The sequence below is a fragment of the Hippocampus comes genome, unplaced genomic scaffold, assembly GCF_001891065.2.
Source record: "Hippocampus comes isolate QL1 unplaced genomic scaffold, H_comes_QL1_v1.1 scaffold155, whole genome shotgun sequence".
Taxonomy (NCBI): Eukaryota; Metazoa; Chordata; class Actinopteri; order Syngnathiformes; family Syngnathidae; genus Hippocampus; species Hippocampus comes.
In genome coordinates, this window is record NW_017804967.1 from 1,396,687 (window position 1) to 1,414,999 (window position 18,313).

The 18,313-nt window shown below is 42.5% G+C and overlaps 1 protein-coding gene across 4 annotated transcripts in view; it reads left to right on the plus strand.

Annotated features, from left to right (window-relative positions):
• The first annotated feature begins 52 nt into the window (after positions 1-52).
• The window catches only part of nsd3 (nuclear receptor binding SET domain protein 3), a 27,067-nt gene continuing 8,806 nt past the window's right edge, over positions 53-18,313 (plus strand). Inside the window, exons 1-17 of one of the 4 annotated variants that reach the window (XM_019886898.1) lie at positions 53-1,393; positions 3,620-4,467; positions 6,154-6,393; positions 6,471-6,633; positions 6,716-6,870; positions 7,765-8,412; positions 8,995-9,160; positions 9,245-9,345; positions 10,605-10,650; positions 10,735-10,865; positions 11,762-11,887; positions 11,968-12,094; positions 12,174-12,374; positions 13,162-13,341; positions 14,258-14,404; positions 17,596-17,752; positions 18,008-18,210. In XM_019886898.1, the coding sequence (XP_019742457.1) occupies positions 3,664-4,467; positions 6,154-6,393; positions 6,471-6,633; positions 6,716-6,870; positions 7,765-8,412; positions 8,995-9,160; positions 9,245-9,345; positions 10,605-10,650; positions 10,735-10,865; positions 11,762-11,887; positions 11,968-12,094; positions 12,174-12,374; positions 13,162-13,341; positions 14,258-14,404; positions 17,596-17,752; positions 18,008-18,210 (3,595 nt within the window). In that variant the 5' untranslated portion in view covers positions 53-1,393; positions 3,620-3,663. The remainder of the gene's footprint in view (positions 1,394-3,619; positions 4,468-6,153; positions 6,394-6,470; positions 6,634-6,715; positions 6,871-7,764; positions 8,413-8,994; positions 9,161-9,244; positions 9,346-10,604; positions 10,651-10,734; positions 10,866-11,761; positions 11,888-11,967; positions 12,095-12,173; positions 12,375-13,161; positions 13,342-14,257; positions 14,405-17,595; positions 17,753-18,007; positions 18,211-18,313) is intronic. The other 3 variants (XM_019886915.1, XM_019886907.1, XM_019886923.1) reach the window with 3 other exon arrangements.

Here is an 18,313-nt window from a genome sequence, read left to right on the forward strand (position 1 = left end):
GACGCATGCTAAGCTGCTGCGCTGAAACAGCTCCTACTGCGCATGCGTGGATTTTCCCCCCGACTCTAACTGATAATACACACATTGCTCATTTGCCTCACATCATTAAGTGATAAGAGTTCAGAAGGTAGTTTACTCTACGACTGTACCTTGCCTTTAGCCTCTTTTTACGTTCGTCGCCGACCCCGCTACATGAGGAGGGAGCGAGATTTAAATGTTTTCTCTTTAGCTGTCACAACAGTTCCTGCATGTGTGTATTGTGATTGGTGTGACAGAAACAAGGGACTTGTCGCATCCAATTGCAAGGCACATAAAGACAAACAATAATTGATATTTACACGCAGGGTCAATTTCAAGTCTTAAATTAACCTCGCGTGCATATTTTTTTTGTGTGGGAAGAAGCAGGGCACGAGGAATACCTATCTGGAGAAAAGCTACACCCGCACTGGTAGAACATGCAAAATCCACACAGGAAGACCAGAGTTAAGATTCAAAAGCCGAACCTCGGTAATGTGATGCAGAGTTGCAGACGTGCAAACCACTCATCCGCACTTTGTAATATTTTTTATAACTAAGAGACTATGCAAACCTCGTGTCTCGGGAGGGAACATATGTGCCCAGAACATCTAATTTTCACTTACGCGGTATTATTTATGTTTGATTGATTCTAGACTTTTAAATTGCCCTTCTGTGTTTATGTTGTTAGTCCGTATGACCCCTGCGATTGGCTGTTGATCAGTCCAGGGTGTACACCGCCACTGCTCACCTGCGACACGAGCAGTAGAAAATTTGGATGGAACAGAAGGCATAATTAACCCATATCCTATCGACTTTGAGTGACATTATAATAATGTGAAATGTGCTCGATAAAGATTGGGAAACATTGCTGTGACGCATGTGCCATTTGTATTATTCCTTCTTTTGCACCGAACATATTTCCTCTTTCACTTCAATGTAGGCGTGACAATGACTTGAAGTGTGGCAGCTACATTGATTAAATTAACAAGTAAACTACACGTCCTGATGTGCCGCTTGCTGCTGGTCCTTGCAGATTTAACGCTTTGACCGTATAGAAACGCGTTCGTGTAGTTTAAGGTGAAATCAGAAGAGTGCACCGTATCAAAAGCCTCTTGTTTTTAGTAGGGTGTCATTAAAATCTCCAGTTCCTCCGCTGAAGAAGAGCCCAGCTTTGGGATTGGGTAGCGAGCAGATAGCGTAACATCCCCCTCCTCCTCTCTGTTGAGAATTGCGTTAAAACGAAAAAGGATAGGCCTGCGTTTTATCAATATAACAGAACACATTTGTTTTTTTTAATTTTTATTTTCCTTACTTCTTAATAAAACGAGGACGCGTTGCTGGCTGGTGTATGTGTTTAGAATGGGACACGCTGAAGGTACTGACATTTTATTTGCCTGCATTTCGCGACTCTCCGTCAAAAAAAAAAATCCTGCTTCTCATAAGCCATCTCCCCTCTTCTTTTTGTGCATGTTTTTGTTTTAGCGCCACTACCGATGCATGCTCTCGTCCATCCGTCGCCGGTGCAAGCCTTTTGCAGTGGCTGCTCGCTTCTTTTTCAAGCACATTCTCCCCAAAGCGCCAGTGATGGAGGAATATTCACGCCAGACAGGCAGCCATATTGGCAATGTACCGTTAGCGTAGCTAGAGTTAGCCTTCCCCTCTTTTCATCTTACTCAGATTGCCGTGTGCTCTAACGTGCGCTTTCCGTGCATTAAACGCGCGCGCTAATACATTAAATGCGTCAACACGGTCTGGTGTGTGTATTTTAAATGGCCCCAAAGCTCAGAAAATAGCCCAAGACGATCATTTTGTAGCTATGTAGCTTTGAAGCTAACATCCCACAAGGCTATAAGATCATCCAGTGAGACAATTGTCTGCGCAGATGTTTTCCCCCCCGATTTCAGTCACACACGTGTAACCAAGCTTTGCTGATTTACTCAGTATATATAATTAAAAATGACCCCTTTACGTGCTTTTCGTGTTTTTGTGACCGCTGCACGGCACCACACGGATGTTTACATCACCATTATGCACCTTCGTTCACACGTTCAACCACAGTCAGCCTCCTCACTCCTCTCGGCACTTAAAACGCAATAAAAGTGTCAACAAACTGGTGTGAAAAAGATACCGGACATTGCTCTTTGTTTTGTTCGGAGATAACAGACCGCCGTGTGTTTGTGTTGGCCCCCTAAACACACCATGGGAAGCCTAGAAGTGACCAGAACCCCCCAACAGCAAGTAATAGAAGCTAATTGGGTTTGTTTTGATGACGAGTTCCGTTAAAATTAACATGTTACCGTGTCATTATCTGAAAGTGGCACTTTCTTAAGATGTGGGGGCGAATTTATTGAGACATATTCAGAAGATGTTTATAATCGTAGTTCATCATTTCTGGCTGTAATGTTTTAGCTGCTAGTCATTAAACTGTTGTGGAAAGATATAGAGAGTATGTTTGTCATTTTCATTTCAAGTATTTTTAGAGACCTATTGGGCATGACGTTTAGGTGTGTTTAGAGGGTGCAACTGTGCATCACTAGTGCACGTGAATTATTCAACTGTACAGGTGGGTGCTACTTTATTGTGGATCTTGATGCACACTTTACTAAAACATTGTCTCTCTCTCTCTCTCTCTCTCTCTCTCTCTCTCTCTCTCTCTCTCTGTATAAAACAAGCATTTACACATACAGTGGAGAAAGATAAAAATATGAAATAAAGAAAACAATAAAAATCATCATCAGTTTAACCATTTCAGCATTTTACTTTTAGCTCAGTATTTCTGTAAAGTGCCTTTGGTGTCCTCCCCGGACGAATTATTCGAAGTGGCCAATTTTTTGCACACGTACAAGTGCAGAAAGTCTCTTAAAATATGTCTCCTTCATTTTAATCAATTTTTCCCCTTGTGTGTATGTGATTTTGGCATGTCCCGAATATCCCATCTACAGCATGTGTAATAAATGGTAAAATTATTTTTTCGCATGGTTTTATTCTTCACAATTTAATCAACCAAGTCATTTTGATCATGTATTTTCTATTTTCATAATCATGTTTACCACTTTTCACGTGTCCCTGAAATTGCTGTCCATGGTTTTTATAGTGATGTTAAAGCAGATGTTTTTAAGAACATTACAGCATTTTGTCTTTTTTAATGGAGAATGAAACAGTGGATGGTTGCAGAATAAACATTTACACTTCACTTAGGTTTCATCATATTATGCTGGACGTTGTAATTTAACATGTCCACATTGTCATAGTGAAATATCAATTGATTTATAAAAAACTTTTAGAAATTGTTTTGCTAGTTGAATCTTGTGGCGAAGTAAGGGTCCACTATGACTTCATCAAATGCTAACTCTCGCCAAAAATGTTCACCCTGTCGGCAGCGCTGCTGTCTGCATATGCGTTCTCTGCTTCAAATAAATTTATGAATAAATATGAGTGTGCTTGACCAATCTGCATCTCAAACAGTATTCAACAACATTTACATTACAATTAAACGATTAATGTGAAGTTCAGTGCCAACTTTCAACAAAGGGCACATCTAAAAGCCACCCTATGTTGACCTTCATTAGCACAAACTGATCATTTCCATGTCTGTCAACAGGTCCAGTCAAAGAAAAAGACAGTTAAGGATGCCGGAGCCCAACAATGGATTTCTCCTTCTCTTTCATGCAAGGGATCATGGGAAATACAATTCAACAACCCCCTCAGCTTATTGACTCAGCCAACATCAGACAGGACGGCACCTGCGACACTGGCAGTGACCCTGGCGAGGATGGCGGTCCCTCCTATGATGCGGCCCTGGATGCGGACTTCTACCCGCACTCAGCGTCAGAGGACCTGCCGCACGTCTCCAACGGCTACCCGCCGGGTCTGGGCATATATGAACCACAGTCCAAATTCTCAATGTACTCGCAGTTCCCCAACGGTTCGGCTAATGGTTACGGGCCCATACGCAGCTACGCGGAGCATGGCCTCCTCATGCCGGGGGAGAGCACGGTGCTAAGGGGCCCCGGTCTCCAGGAAAGACCTCGTTCCCCTGTTTCGCCACCACTGCCCACCCATCACCCACACTTGCACCACCACCATCATCACCATCACCTCCCCCACGCGCACCACTTCCTGTCAAACACGCCTCACATCCAAAGCCACCCGCAGAGCCCCCCGCCGCTGCCCCTGCCCACCCAGCACCACCTTCCCCACACACCTCACATCATGACCCACACGCTGCCTCCTCCTCCACCCTTGCACCTGCCCTCGTCCAGCCCTCCCCCCTCCCTTGTGGACAGTACGCCCTCTTCGCAGCCCGTTCACCCCCCTCCCAGTGCTTCCGCGGGAGTGCTGAAGAAAACCAGCTCCCCTGAGATCAAGCTGAAGATCATCAAGACGTATCAGAATGGCAAAGAGTTGTTTGAAACAGCACTGTGCGGAGATTTGCTGCAGGAACTGCAGGTATTACGATGAAAACACCTTTTACTTATTTATTTATTTTTATACACTTTTTCAAACGTGTGAGACTATTACCTCACAATTGGGGATGGATTAAACGTTTGTATTTTGCATAGAAATTCTTCAAAGCAACTGAGGTAAAAGACAGTGCACCAATTATCTGTCACCAGCAGAGGTGCCGTTGATTCACTTTCACGTAGTTTGTGGTCTGAAGAAGAACATGACAGCGGAATGCGAAATTTAGCAACAGTCACAGACGTCCACTTTGATGGCATTATTCTTCTCAATATAGCAGAGTTGAAAACATCACCCATCCCGTTCACAGCGTTTAAAAAAAAATCAAAATAAATTAATTCATAACAATTTTTTTCTCATAGCCGATCAAGGACTTGCCCATCTGTATTTGTTGTGGAACCACAATTTATGAATTGACGAATAGTTTCTATTTATGCCCCCCCAAAAAAATCTTCCAAAAAAATGACCTTGTGTTCACACAGTTTTCGGTTTTCAAACAGTCTTGGCATGGACATATCGTGGGAGGCTTAGTTGTGCTTTTTCTCACGGCGCCCAACCATTATTGGCTCTATGCAACACACATTGCAAACACACTACAGTGTCTTTGGGGTTTCCTGCTGTTAATTAGCCCTAACCTGGTCACGATTGTGTTTTTTTTGGGAGACAAAATGTAGCTGACAAACAGGAGGATAGACAGTAATCGTTAAACATGACAATGGCGTTTGTGTTAATGATGTCATTGCGCAGTTTGGTATGACAAAATGTGCTATCTGTACTATTGCAGTGTGCCAATTTTCTCGAAAACTAAAAACGCCTAACAAGTGCATACAAACAAAGAGACAAGTTAACAACAACAAAATAAAATAATAAGAACTGGTGCCTACAGCGAGGCAGAAAGCAAGTGATGGCAGTTACAACCTTGGTCCCGGCCAGGTTCCATCTTCAGCCCCGGTACGATAGCTTGCTGTAGATCGTGTTAGCAAGGTTTCATGGTGTTTCCTTGTAAATCCCCTTCCCTTTCTTGGATTTTAATGAGTCTTTCAGTCGAGGACTAAACAGATTTGTTTATGTTCACCAGATGTACAGCTCGCTTCAAATGGCCGCCGCATCCCACAATGCAATGTGAAATTTGACAATAAGGTTGTACATGACTTGAAAGCCACATTACATTGAGGGATGTGGCAGCCATTTTAGGCTTGCTGTATCCATTGTGACGGTAAACAGTACTTTCTTTGAAACGGCTAAGAGGGTACGAAATTGTTGAATGGTTAGTGAACACATTGTATACATATCTTCATTCTAAAGTATGTTTCGGTTATTTTTATACTGTAGTGTTTTACAACCACATGCCAATTTAAAAACAAGGGAATTTGAACTTCGTCCTGTGGCTGGAGTGGCTTTATTGTATTTCTATTTGTTTCAATAGGAAAAATGTGCGATTGAGTCAATAAATTACATTTATTAACCAAGGTTACTGGTTACTGTAGGGCATATGGCAGATCACCCCCCGCCCCCCTCCAAAAAAAAATATTTGAATTGTTCGCCTCTAATCATCTCTGAGCAAGATTTGATATATGCAGACACAGAGCCAAGTTTGCGTTGGCTTCAAAGGAACCCAGACGTTAACGGATGTCTCACCACTGTTTTCCTCTCTGTCTTCTTTTCCATCTTCAGAAGGAATCTCAGCAGAAAGAGGCGGCTCAGGTGCAGCGACGACACGAAAGGAAGAAGGAGAAGAGGAAAAAGAGTGCAAAGCTGCAGCTCCACATCCAGGAGCAGAATTTGGAGCCTGTCCAAGGCCAGGCGGGTACCACGGGCCAGACGGAGGACACCCACGTCCAGCCGCCGCCGAGAGAGCCTCCGCCGGACCAGACGGAGAAGCCTCAGAAGACCGTTATCCAAACTGAACCAAAGGCAAGAACCTCAAATTCTCATCTCCAGTTAATTCAACACGAAGTGCTTCGAATTTTAAACAGACATTTTGTTCTCAGGTTCCGAAAGTCAATCAACCCTCAGTGATCCAAGAGACAGGATTCTGCAAAGAGTTTGTCATTGGAGATCTAGTGTGGTCCAAGGTGGGCACCTACCCATGGTGGCCTTGCATGGTTTCTTCCGACCCACAGATGAAGGTGCACACGCGCATCAATACAAGAGGTAAGTGCACGTACTCGCTTTTCAGACAACTTTTCAAGGATGAAAATGAGAATAAACACTCAACACCGAATTTGCGCCGCAGGTCACCGAGAGTACCACGTCCAGTTTTTTGGCAGCGTAGCAGAGCGAGCGTGGATCCATGAGAAGAGAATCGTTATATACCAGGGCAAGCAACAATTTGATGAGCTCCAGGCGGACACGCTGCGCAAGACCACAAACACTGTGGAAAAACACAAAGTAAGTCAGCAGCATAATAACATTTGTTAGTATTTTTTTTTTGTTTTTTTTTAATTAGGAAGTGTGTTTTGTGGGATTTGAAAAATAGAAGTCATCATACTGAATATCTGTACAATAGTTCAATATAATCACTTATTGGATTCATGCTTTTTATACATTATGGTATGAAAAAAGAGAGCTGATAAATTTTCACTCTCTGACGACATTAGATGCATCAATAATGTATTTCTGTATGATACAAGAGTATTGTGGGCGGCCCGGTGGTCCAGCAGTTAGCACGTCGACCTCACAGTGCAGAGGTACCGGGTTCAATCCCAGCTCCGGCCTCACTGTGTGGAGTTTGCATGTTCTCCCCGGGCCTGCGTGGGTTTTCTCCGGGTACTCCGGTTTCCTCCCACATTCCAAAAACATGCATGCTGATTGAACACTCCAAATTGTCCCGAGGTGTGAGTGTGAGAATGAATGGATGTTCATGTCTGTGTGCCCTGCGATTGGCTGGCAACCGGTTCAGGGTGTCCCCCGCCTACTGCCTAAAGACAGCTGGGATAGGCTCCAGCAACCCCCGCGACCCTTGTGAGGATAAGCGGGTCAGAAAATGGATGGATGGATGGACGTTGTTGTCCAGTTGTGCTGAGTAAGCTAAACAGTCATACCTGAATCAGTATTTTTAAAAGTTCATCAATTTTGTATGATACCTCGGAGTTGCAATCACTTTTAAGTGTTTCCTATCCATTATGTACGGTATGGATGGATATAAAAATACACTACACAATGTCACTAAATATTATGATATTGAATCCATGAAACATGGTCTCAAAATCGGTGTTAAAAATTCCCGTTTGTGGCATTTTCAAACCAGTGTCATCTTTAAAATAAACACATTTTCTTTTCCAGCTTCTGAAGCCTATCCCTCAGAGGGAGCGCGCTCAGTGGGAAGTCGGCGTAGGCCACGCAGAGGATGCCTTCCTGATGACACGTCAGGAGCGCATTGACAATTACACTTTCATTTACGTCGACCCGGTCCCTAACGAGACCCCAATCGCCAAGAAACCCGTCGGCCGGCCTGAGAAGCGGAACCGGCGCTCCAGCGGTTCGACCACCAAGAAAGACGACGGAGGAGTGAAGTCACCCGAGAGAGAGCAGCCGCCAAGGAGACAGCTGCCGCGTCGGCAGTGTAGTATTTCGAACGCAGACGACAATAATGGCTCGAATGAGAAGAAGAACTTGAGGGGTGACCAGAGTAAGTCTGACTCCCCTCAACGGGACAATGGTTCTGATGGGGGAGCCAAGCAGGATTCCCCCCCACCAGTCAGGGCATGGAAAACTGCAGCAGCAAGGAAGCTGCTGCCTCTCTCCATCACCATGAAGAGGTTGAATGTGGAGATCACAAAGTGTGATTGGCCTCTGCTGCAGAAAAAAATGGCTCCATCACCTAAAAAAGAAGTGGAGAAGGATGAGGAGGAGGAAGAAGAAGAGGAGGCGGAGGAGGAGAGAGTGGAGGGAGAAGGCAGGCAGCCTGATCTGGGCTACTGTTCACCTGAGGTAGGTGAAGCAAAGTATATATTTCCCTCCCCCATCTTTTTCAATTTTCAAACATTTTTAAAAAAAAAAAGCTGGAGGGCGCCACTAGGCCGCATGCGGCTCTGGAGCCCGGGGTTGCCGACCCCTGGCCTATACTGTAGTCTTATAAGGTAGAGTCTGTCATGACAACATGTTTTTTAAAAGTATAAATGTCTAGAATGCCATTTTTCTCACAGACTAATAGCGTTTTCCACCTATGCACCACTCTATAAAGTAATTGAGCACAGCAATACTTGGCTGGAACAAAGACTGACCGAAGCTCTCCGTAGTTGGAGACCTTCTCTGCCTCGTCTTCTTGCTCTTAATCACGCTGCATCTCTTCCAGTAAACCTCAGGGCTTTCCAACATGGTACAACAATGAAGGCGCGCAACTCTAAATTTGGAATTGCCTTTTTAAAAAAAAAAACTCCAAGTAAAACAATCATTTAAAAAGCCACAATATAGCAGCGGTGCAAACGATGAACCGCAATTTGGTGGAGGAAAGCTTTTTTTTTTTTTTTTTTTTTTTTTGCTGGGCGTTAATACACAGTTTGTTGCTGTCAGCAGGAAAACAGAGCCAAACCCGAGCCCAGTCCCGAGGAGGACGAAGATATGGACGATATGGAGGAAGAAGGGGAGGAGAGGAGAGAATCTCCCGCAAGTCGGAGAAGCGAAGAAGGCGGAACGCAGCCCACCTCCTCTCCTGGCTCTCATCACAGCAGTCCACATGGTTTGTAGAGCACCGGAAAGATTTCGGGGTGAGTTGGAGCGACGCAAAGGAGCCAGGAAGCTCAATGTTTTCATGGTTCTTCAGGTTCTCAGGAGAGGAAGCTGCAGCGGCGGTCCGTCAGAAGCAGATCGGAGTCCGAGAGAGGCAACGACACCGTCCCGAAGAAGAAAACCAAAAAGGAACAGGTATCAAGACAATAGATTATATTGAATAGGTTTTGACTCATCATTTACATGACTGCAAACATTTATAAAAAGAATCTTAGAGTATAGCTTCAAGGATCGTCTTCTATGGAAACAGAGAGCTGAGTCTTTTTTAACACCGTTCTCATGTGTATGTGAAACTTTGTAAAATGCAAACAAAAGCCTAGGACGCAGACTTAGTCAATATCCGATTATTTATAAATAGACCAGTCTTTTCATCTGTCATATTCTGTTTGATTGTTCCAGTAGGCAGAGTGTAATGAATATTCAGTATGCAGTGGTACAATAATAATGCTGTACTAACTTGCAACAACGATGACCTAAATGTTTTTCTATCACAATTGACAGAATTAGACTTCAATCACACGTTTTTTTGAAGACGCAGTTCCAGAATTCAAGTACTCGGCAACTATTAACTACAGATTATTAACAATGCTGTTATGGTTTGCGTTTGTGATGAAAATGTGTGATATGTGAATCAAATGTTGTTCAGGAACACCAAATGCAAGCCTTTCTTGAACACGGCGCAGTTTTACCACACCTGTCACTCAACTGTAGCCTGCAACATAAGCGTTTCAGTTACCAAATAAAATTGTGAACAGAGTGACCAAAGTGTGTAACTTTATTACCCAGTCGGCTGGGCTTCCTCCAACATGGCTTCGTCACGGGAGCACGGCTATTGTGGTCGAAGGCAAACAGCGTCGCGTCAAGCTCGGAAAACTCAAGAGTTTCTAGAATTCTGTTCCGCGCTGCATGGCTCTGGGTCAGCTAGTGTTGCCATCTGGGTTTACTTGAAAGCACCTCCACACAGCATGACATTTTACTCCACCCACCCATAAGGCTGGTGACAAGGTATCAATGTCCTAGTGTCTGAACAGATTTATTTATAACACTGACCAACAAATAAAATGAAAAAAAATCTCGAGTGCCAACGATGTTTTATTAGTTTACAGGTAATTTTGGACTGCTGAGTCTGAAAATGACATCCATTCATTTGATCTGAACAGATTTATTTATAACACTAACCAACAAATAAAATGAAAAAAAATATCGAGTGCCAACGATGTTTTATTCAGTTTACAGGTAATTTTGGACTGCTGAGTCTGAAAATGACATCCATTCATTTGAATTGGCTCTAGTTTTTGAGACATTGACATTTTTGACAATGAATTGAAAAACAGTTAATGTGCTAATCTCAAAACATCAGACCCTCTAAATTTAATTTCACAATATCATTTCAGGCAGAGATGGCGCCCGAGGCAACACCGAGGGCAGGTTCCCAGAAAGGTTAGTGATCACGCTCCCTTCCACTTTGCCTCCGTTTCACACACAGTCTTTCTTTGACTGATTTCTCTTCTTGCCATTGTTCAGGAGCCAGTGAGATATCTGATGCCTGCAAACCGCTAAAGAAGCGGAGTCGAGCCTCGACAGACGTGGAGATGGCTTCCTCTCAGTATAGAGACACGTCGGATTCAGATTCCAGAGGCCTCAACGATCCTCAGGTGGGCTTGGAGAAAATCGGCAGGCTCACACACAAGAGTTGACGTAGCTCTTGTTTTATGAATGAAGTACAGTTGATGCCTTGAGATACGAGTGCCGAAAAATAATATGGTAATACTCACAGGCATATGTTCTTTATCGTGTATGAAACCTACTACCCGGTAATTGTACAGCATCTTACTTGATGCATGCCTAAGTGTGTCTGCGCTACTGTTGTTTTTTATACTGCCCCCCAGTGGCCAATATAAATAACGCTGCACTAACTGTTTAAATCTGTAATTCTGTTCAATTATGTTGTAAATGTAATTTTATCAGGTGCTATTTTTCTTTAAAAAAGTTTTGGAGGGGAGGGAGGCTGAAAGGGATTAATGGAATTTCCATTTATTTCAATTGGGAATGATTTGAGACACAAATATAAACATGAAACATATCTCTCAAGGCACCACTGTATTGTGACACCTTGTATTTGAAAAAGTTTAGCAATACAGGGCTCTCGACAAACTGTTTTTTGTTTACTAGGAGCACAGTTGCTCCTAAAAAAATTTAAGGGGCGAGAGTAGAAAATGTAGGTCTTCACACTGTAAATTGAATTCTGTAAACATTTCACTCATTTTTACAAATTGTACTCTAAAATGGTCTGAAGTGCGGAGCAGGAGTTCATCCCCCCCAAAAATTCAAAAAAAAAAAAACGAAAAAAATCAGCTAATTTACTGGTCACATATGCGCGAAAAGAAGAAAAATTGACTTGGCTGTCTCAAATTTTCGTGTCACCATTTAGGGGCTGTCTGGAGCCCTGCAATATTGATCATATTCATCTTGTCTGTGTAGTATTTGCCAGATTGCCCATATGCTGTTTTTACAAACGCATCATGACATTAAGTCTTTATCCATCTCGAAGGGCTTATTTGGGAAGAGTCTTGATAGTCCAGCTGCTGCAGATGCAGATGCCTCAGACACTCAGTCTGTGGACTCTGGATTGTCTCGTCAGGACAGTAGCACGGGGAAGAGGGACACTGTCTGCCAGGTGAATACTAATCCACATTTGCGGTTTTACCCTCTTGCAAAAAAAATCTCTCCTGACCTGTGTGATATTTTTACTCGTAGATTTGCGAGGTCTACGGTGAGAACTTGGTGGTGTGTGAAGGTGACTGCAACAGGCAGTTCCACCTCGAGTGTCTCGGTCTAACGTCCCTACCTGAAGGAAGGTTCACGTGCCTGGAATGTAGAAACGGTAAGTGTTTCATTGACCTTTGGCCGACCACTCCGTCCTTGCGTTATGTATTCTTAGTCTCTCTGTTATCCTTTTCTAGGGAATCACCAATGTTTCAGCTGTAAGAAAGCAAGCCAGGAGGTGACACGTTGTTCCGTGACGGGCTGCGGATGTTACTACCATGAGGATTGTGTACGGAAACTCCCAGGTACTACCAACAACACTGGCGGAGGCTTCAGCTGCCCTCAGCACAGCTGCGCCACCTGCTGTCTGGAGCGAGACCTGCAGCGAGCCAGCAAAGGTGAAACCACTTGTAACTTTTCTCTGATTATGCGAGTGCTTAAAATATGAGAGATTACATGTCTTAATATACTTATTTATAATTCTTACAGAGCATCCTAAAGTGAATCTACTGTAAAAAGTGCAAACAAGGAATTATAATGCTCATAGATAAATATGATGAAATATATAATGTTCTTGCCTTTTAAAAATACTAAATATTGAATCTTGTTTCGTTTTAAAGTCCTCCCATAAGGAATTGCTTGAGCAGGATATAAAGTGCAGAAAATGTTAAATATTCAGTTATATTTTATCCATCTATTTCCCGATCCGCTTATCCTCACAAGGATCGCGGGGGGTGCCGGAGCCTATCCCAGCTGTCTTCGGACAGTAGGCGGGGGACACCCTGAACCGGTTGCCAGCCAATTGTAGGGCACACACAGACGAACAAGCCTTCGCGCTCACACTCACACCTAGGGACAATTTGGAGTGTTCAATCAGCCTGCCATGCATGTTTTTGGAATGTGGGAGGAAACCGGAGTACCCGGAGAAAACCCACGCAGGCCCCGGGAGAACATGCAAACTCCACACAAGAAGGCCGCAGCTGGAATTGAACCCGGTATCTCTGCACCGTGAGGTCGGCACGCTAACCACTGGACTACCGGGCCGCCCTGTTAGATTTTATACCGAAAAAAAAAACTTACAACCAAAAGTAATGACACGATATTTACTTAAATGCGCTAAATATGAAATATCGTAATCATTGAAACTTATTGTATAATATCAGTACTTTATTGTCCTCTGTCTAGGTCGCCTGATGCGTTGTATCCGCTGCCCAGTGGCGTATCACACAGGCGACAGCTGTGTGGCGGCGGGCAGCGCCATCCTCACTCATCATATCATGATCTGCAGTAGCCACGGCAGCACCAAGAAGAACGGCCTCCTAACTTCGCCTGTCAACGTGGGCTGGTGCTTCCTGTGTGCCAGAGGTAAGCCCCGCCTCGCTGTTTTTGCAATTAGCACACACACTAACTCTCACAAACAAACACTCCTGCGGCCATGCTGAACAGGAAGTTTTTGTTTGGCTGATTTTAAAATAATCAGCATTACAGTTTCCACTTTGGCATGTTAAAAAAAAAAAAAACTCATTGCCCTTCATGATTGTTTTTGGGTTTTTTTTTTTTTTGGTTGTTTTTTTTTGGTTGTTTGGGGAAGTTTTTTTTCTCTTTGTAAACCTCACATAGGTCAGCCGTGTTTCCACCAAGTGGTACAGCTCAGTTGTGCTCTCCCGGAGACTTTAGTATGCTTTAGAAGAGTAAATGATGATCTGGTGTGTGTTTTTAACCATGTAGTATATCACTGGAGTAATAACACAATACAGTACATAAGCTGCAGTGTAGCTTCAATCACTTTCAGATATATTGCCGAGACATTTTGAAGCCATTTCAAACTTTGGACAATGACAAAGAAGTGATTAATGCGGTGTATCGACCTGAACTCTACTACGTGGTGGAACCGGCTTTTGTGATATTTTGTGTTACTCCTTGGCACCGTATTGCATTATTGGCGGTGCTGCTAAATGTATTTTGTTTTCGATTACAAAGAGCCAAGCTTGTTACTTTGCACAACACCCAAAAGAACCTTATATGTCCCGGATGTTGATGTTGAAAAATGTTGATGGCCCTTTTCCTTTTTTTAAACAAGTCCCAGCGTCCTGTCCGGCCACTTTGTGTTGGGCCAAACTGTTTTACATGTTTCTTACTTGTGTTGTGAGTGTGTGTGAGAGAGACAGTGTTTGTTCTTTCTCTTTTTTGGGTAATTTAGAAAAACAAAACTTTTTTATTTTTTTTTTATTTTTAGTTTGACTGCGGCTCACCCCCGTCTCTTCCTGTGTGTCTTGTGTAGGGCTGTTAGTGCAAGACCTTACTGACACCATATTAAGTTCATATGCCTATAAGTCCCACTACCTTCTGACTGAGTCAAATCGTGCTGAGTTGAAATTACCTATGATTCCCTCTCCTTCGTCAGCTACCAAAAAGAATGTTGGGAAAGGTAACTGAACAGTTTTTCTCTCTCTCCTTTGTCCCCGCTGGTTTGTGTTTGTATTGTGCCTGCTCCCATCCTGATGAGTTTCTCCTTTTTTATTTTATTTTATTTTTTTGAATGCCACTTTCATTTCAAAGCCTTCAGGTGCCGCCTTAATTGACTGGTTCAATCTGCAGTTAATTGCCATGCAGAATTTGTGCCTTGACGAAATAACCTCAGCCTGAATCCCTTTTAATTAACAGATGACTCTGGGTCGCATGCAAAACAAATGTAATTCTGTTGTTTAATTCAGTTTGAAAGCTGCCTGTTGGATTCACCAAAGGATAAAAAAATACTTTTTGTCTTTCATCAAGATTCATCAATAAAAAGTTACCGTATTCCCTGAAATCGTGATTCGCGCTCTAAAATACGCAGTGCCTCTATGGCTGCACTGATACCACTTTTGTCAGACCGAGTACGAGTACAAGTACAGTACTTACATTTGAGTATTCGCCGATACAGAGAACCCGTACTCGATACTGCCATTACAGTGAGAGGAAAAAGTGTTCCGGTACATCCTTCAATTGCCTTCAAAGACACAAACATTTCCTGTATTATAACTAACTGGCTTTTCACATCATAGAAAGTATACATGACCGAGTATTGTTATTTCATCTTTCTTTATCTGTTGCTGCGCCATTTGCGTTTGAATATTTGTTATTTAAAGGTTAATATGGTGCTGCTGTTCGTTAACCCTTCCATAGTATCTCACATTGTGTTAGCATCAAGCTAGCAGATGTTCGCAAGACAATTCTAAATATAAATTAAATATGCAACAATGTAATTGTCTTTATTTTGTCTTAGTAAACTAAGACTAAAAAATATTTAGCCTTAGTTTTACTGTAATTTTTTTTATTGAAGCTAGCACATCTTGCCCTTGGCCATTATTAGAGGAAATACGATGCACAATTTTCTCAATCTGCTCAAACAAGAAACCAAGAGTGAGAAAGTGACTCACTGTTGATTGATGCATTTATTGATGAACTTTTATTCCGATGAATAAATTCTTATTTCTTGGTGAATGCAACAGGTTGTCCTCAAGTGCACCGTCAAATGAACTCTTGCTTTTGCATGTGTCCCATTGTGCGACTAGCGACTGGTCAGTTGAAGAACATTGACAGCAGTATAGCGCCATGATGCTGGATGCTCTGCGTTGGTTCATGCTCTGTCTGTGGTTTGTGGAGGTGCACTGCTTCTCTGCTTGAGCACTGTGGGCTTATTTTATTGATGCAAAAGGCCGTGTCCAGCTTCCCTCTGCTTCAACCCCGACCCCAAGTTTTATTTTTTTGGACTGAAATTGTCAGATGAATTGACATTTTGGGTACAACTCCTATTTCTACACCTTTGACCTGCCTTGGATGGAATTGAATCACAATCAGGAAATGAGTACAGCACAAGTTTAGGGTAAAAAATTGTGACATTTAAATTAGGCGTGATTGACACAAAATTGGTTCTGAAAATTCCATACAAGCTGGTCTATGCAAGGTGCAGTATGTGTGATGGGGAGCAGTTTGCTTTATTGGCAGGACTGCATGCCTGCTTTTTTTTTTTTTTTAAATGATTTTTATTTTAAACCCCTGATCACTGGCTGATTGGAGTCCGGTGTTGCTGCTGCATGTGTATCCAATTGACCAGCCCTTGGTACAGTGCTCTGAATCTGATTGCCAGACATGCGATAACTGATGTATTTAAAGCGGTAATGAAGCTGACGAACTCAAGCAGGAGTGGCTTTACTATTATCAGCCTCCTTCATGACACATGGTTGTCACGAAGAAGTCCTAACAGGAGCCTTCACTTGTTCAAAATATGGATCAGATGTTACAAAAGTAGAGTTTGATTTGTGTGTACAGTGGAACCTCCAACGTTGAACACCAGCTAATAAATGATGTTGACGTTGTTGTAATTCCCCCATAGGCTAGGAGATGTAATAAAAAGAAATAAAACTAAAAGAAAGTAAACTACTTATCCTTTGAAATGCCCGACATAGGCTTAATGGACAGTAGAAATGTGCCACTTGGTGGAAAGCTTCTCTGGACTTTTTTTTTTTTTATTTTTTTATACCAGCCATTAGCTGCATGCTATTTGTTAGCATCAGCTTGGTCAGAAAAAACATTTGCGCATTTAATTCATAGTTGTCACCTTCCTTAAAAAAATGTCCAAAGTCATTGGTTCTAAGTTTCCTGACACCAAGTACCACCTATAATAATACTTAAAAAGTACCTCACCAAGTACCATCATCCTGACCAACAGTGCATACAGTCGTGTAGTAGGTCCAAGTGTTCATCCAAAACGAACCAGAGGTTTTATGTTCTAAAACGTTCTTGTAAGCCAGTGTAACATTATGTTCTGTTTTGAACACTTTGCTTAAATCTAGGAGAGTAAAAACTTGACTTGAATAATAATTAAATTAGAACATTAAAAGTGAAATGATTGCACCGAAGTAAAAAATTAAAAACAAAACATAAACACAAACATAAACATAAAAATGCAAATGTACTGTACTAAAAAGTTAAATGCAACTGAACAGTACATGCGTAGTATTTTTTTGTGTACCACTAGAGAGAGGCACACAATTGGTACTACTACCTCAGTTGAACAGATTCTATGCCAAAATGAAATTGTTCATAAATATATGCAGCATCGGGTTAATTTTTTTTTTTTGTGTGTGTTTTCTGAAAAACTACAAAACTGACAAATTTATTTAGGCCATTATTTTAGTGGGGCGACAATATTTTACTGAGCAGGCCTGTTACAAGCATCATTTTTGGTTTTGTGGTTATCACACACTTTTGCTCTGTGCCATTACTAGTATTCTTCTGTGGTGACATCAGGGAAAAAAAAAATCATTTAGCGTTTTGCCAATTTTTGTTTGACTTTTCAGACATATTTTTTTCCATTCGATCACTTTGTGCATGTTCAACTTTGGAGGTTCCACTGTACCTGCTAACCTTACGCTTCGGTCACCTTTTTGATGACTTTTTACGTGTTCTTAGGCTTGTCTGCAAATGAGATTCAGAGTTTGTCCAGCTTTGAAATTCTTTAAGCCTAATTATGCCCTCCCCCTCTCTTTGCTTACTCATTTCCCCACATCAAAACACATGCATACCCACGCACGCACATACATTCATACCCGTGTCCATCCATACATGCAAATGTAGGAGGCAAGTTGCTGTGCTGCGACTCCTGCCCGGCTTCCTTCCACCCGGAGTGTTTGGAGATGGAGATGCCTGAGGGGCCTTGGTCCTGCAGCGATTGTAGGGCCGGCAAGAAACCTCACTACAAACAAATTGTCTGGGTCAAACTGGGAAACTACAGGTATGTACAAATAAAGGACACCCTTAATGACTAAGGGCCCTTGAGCTAAACATTTTTCCCACCAATGTCATGACAAAATTGGGGTGGATAAATAAACCATTTTAATTTGACAACACATCAATAAAATGCGAAGAAAAACTAATGAGCATTATGTGAATATGGAGTTTTACTTCATCTCCCACTGAAAGCTAAGAGCTGTGCGTCTATTTCGCTGCATGTTCTCTCTCTTGACACAATATCGCTCTTCTCTTGCAGGTGGTGGCCAGCTGAGATCTGCAACCCTCGCTTGGTGCCATCGAACATCCAGAGCCTTCGTCACGATATTGGTGACTTCCCCGTCTTTTTCTTCGGTTCCCATGACTACTACTGGATCAATCAGGGCCGTGTCTTCCCTTACGTCGAGAACGACAAAAACTTTGTGACTGGTCAGATCAACATCAACAAGACTTTTAAGAAAGGTAAATTAATCAACCGCTGGTTCCGGAACACCTTACCAAAAAAAAAAAAAAAAAAAAAAAACACTCATCAGGTAGGTGGGCTGAAATATGCCTTAAAGGTGAC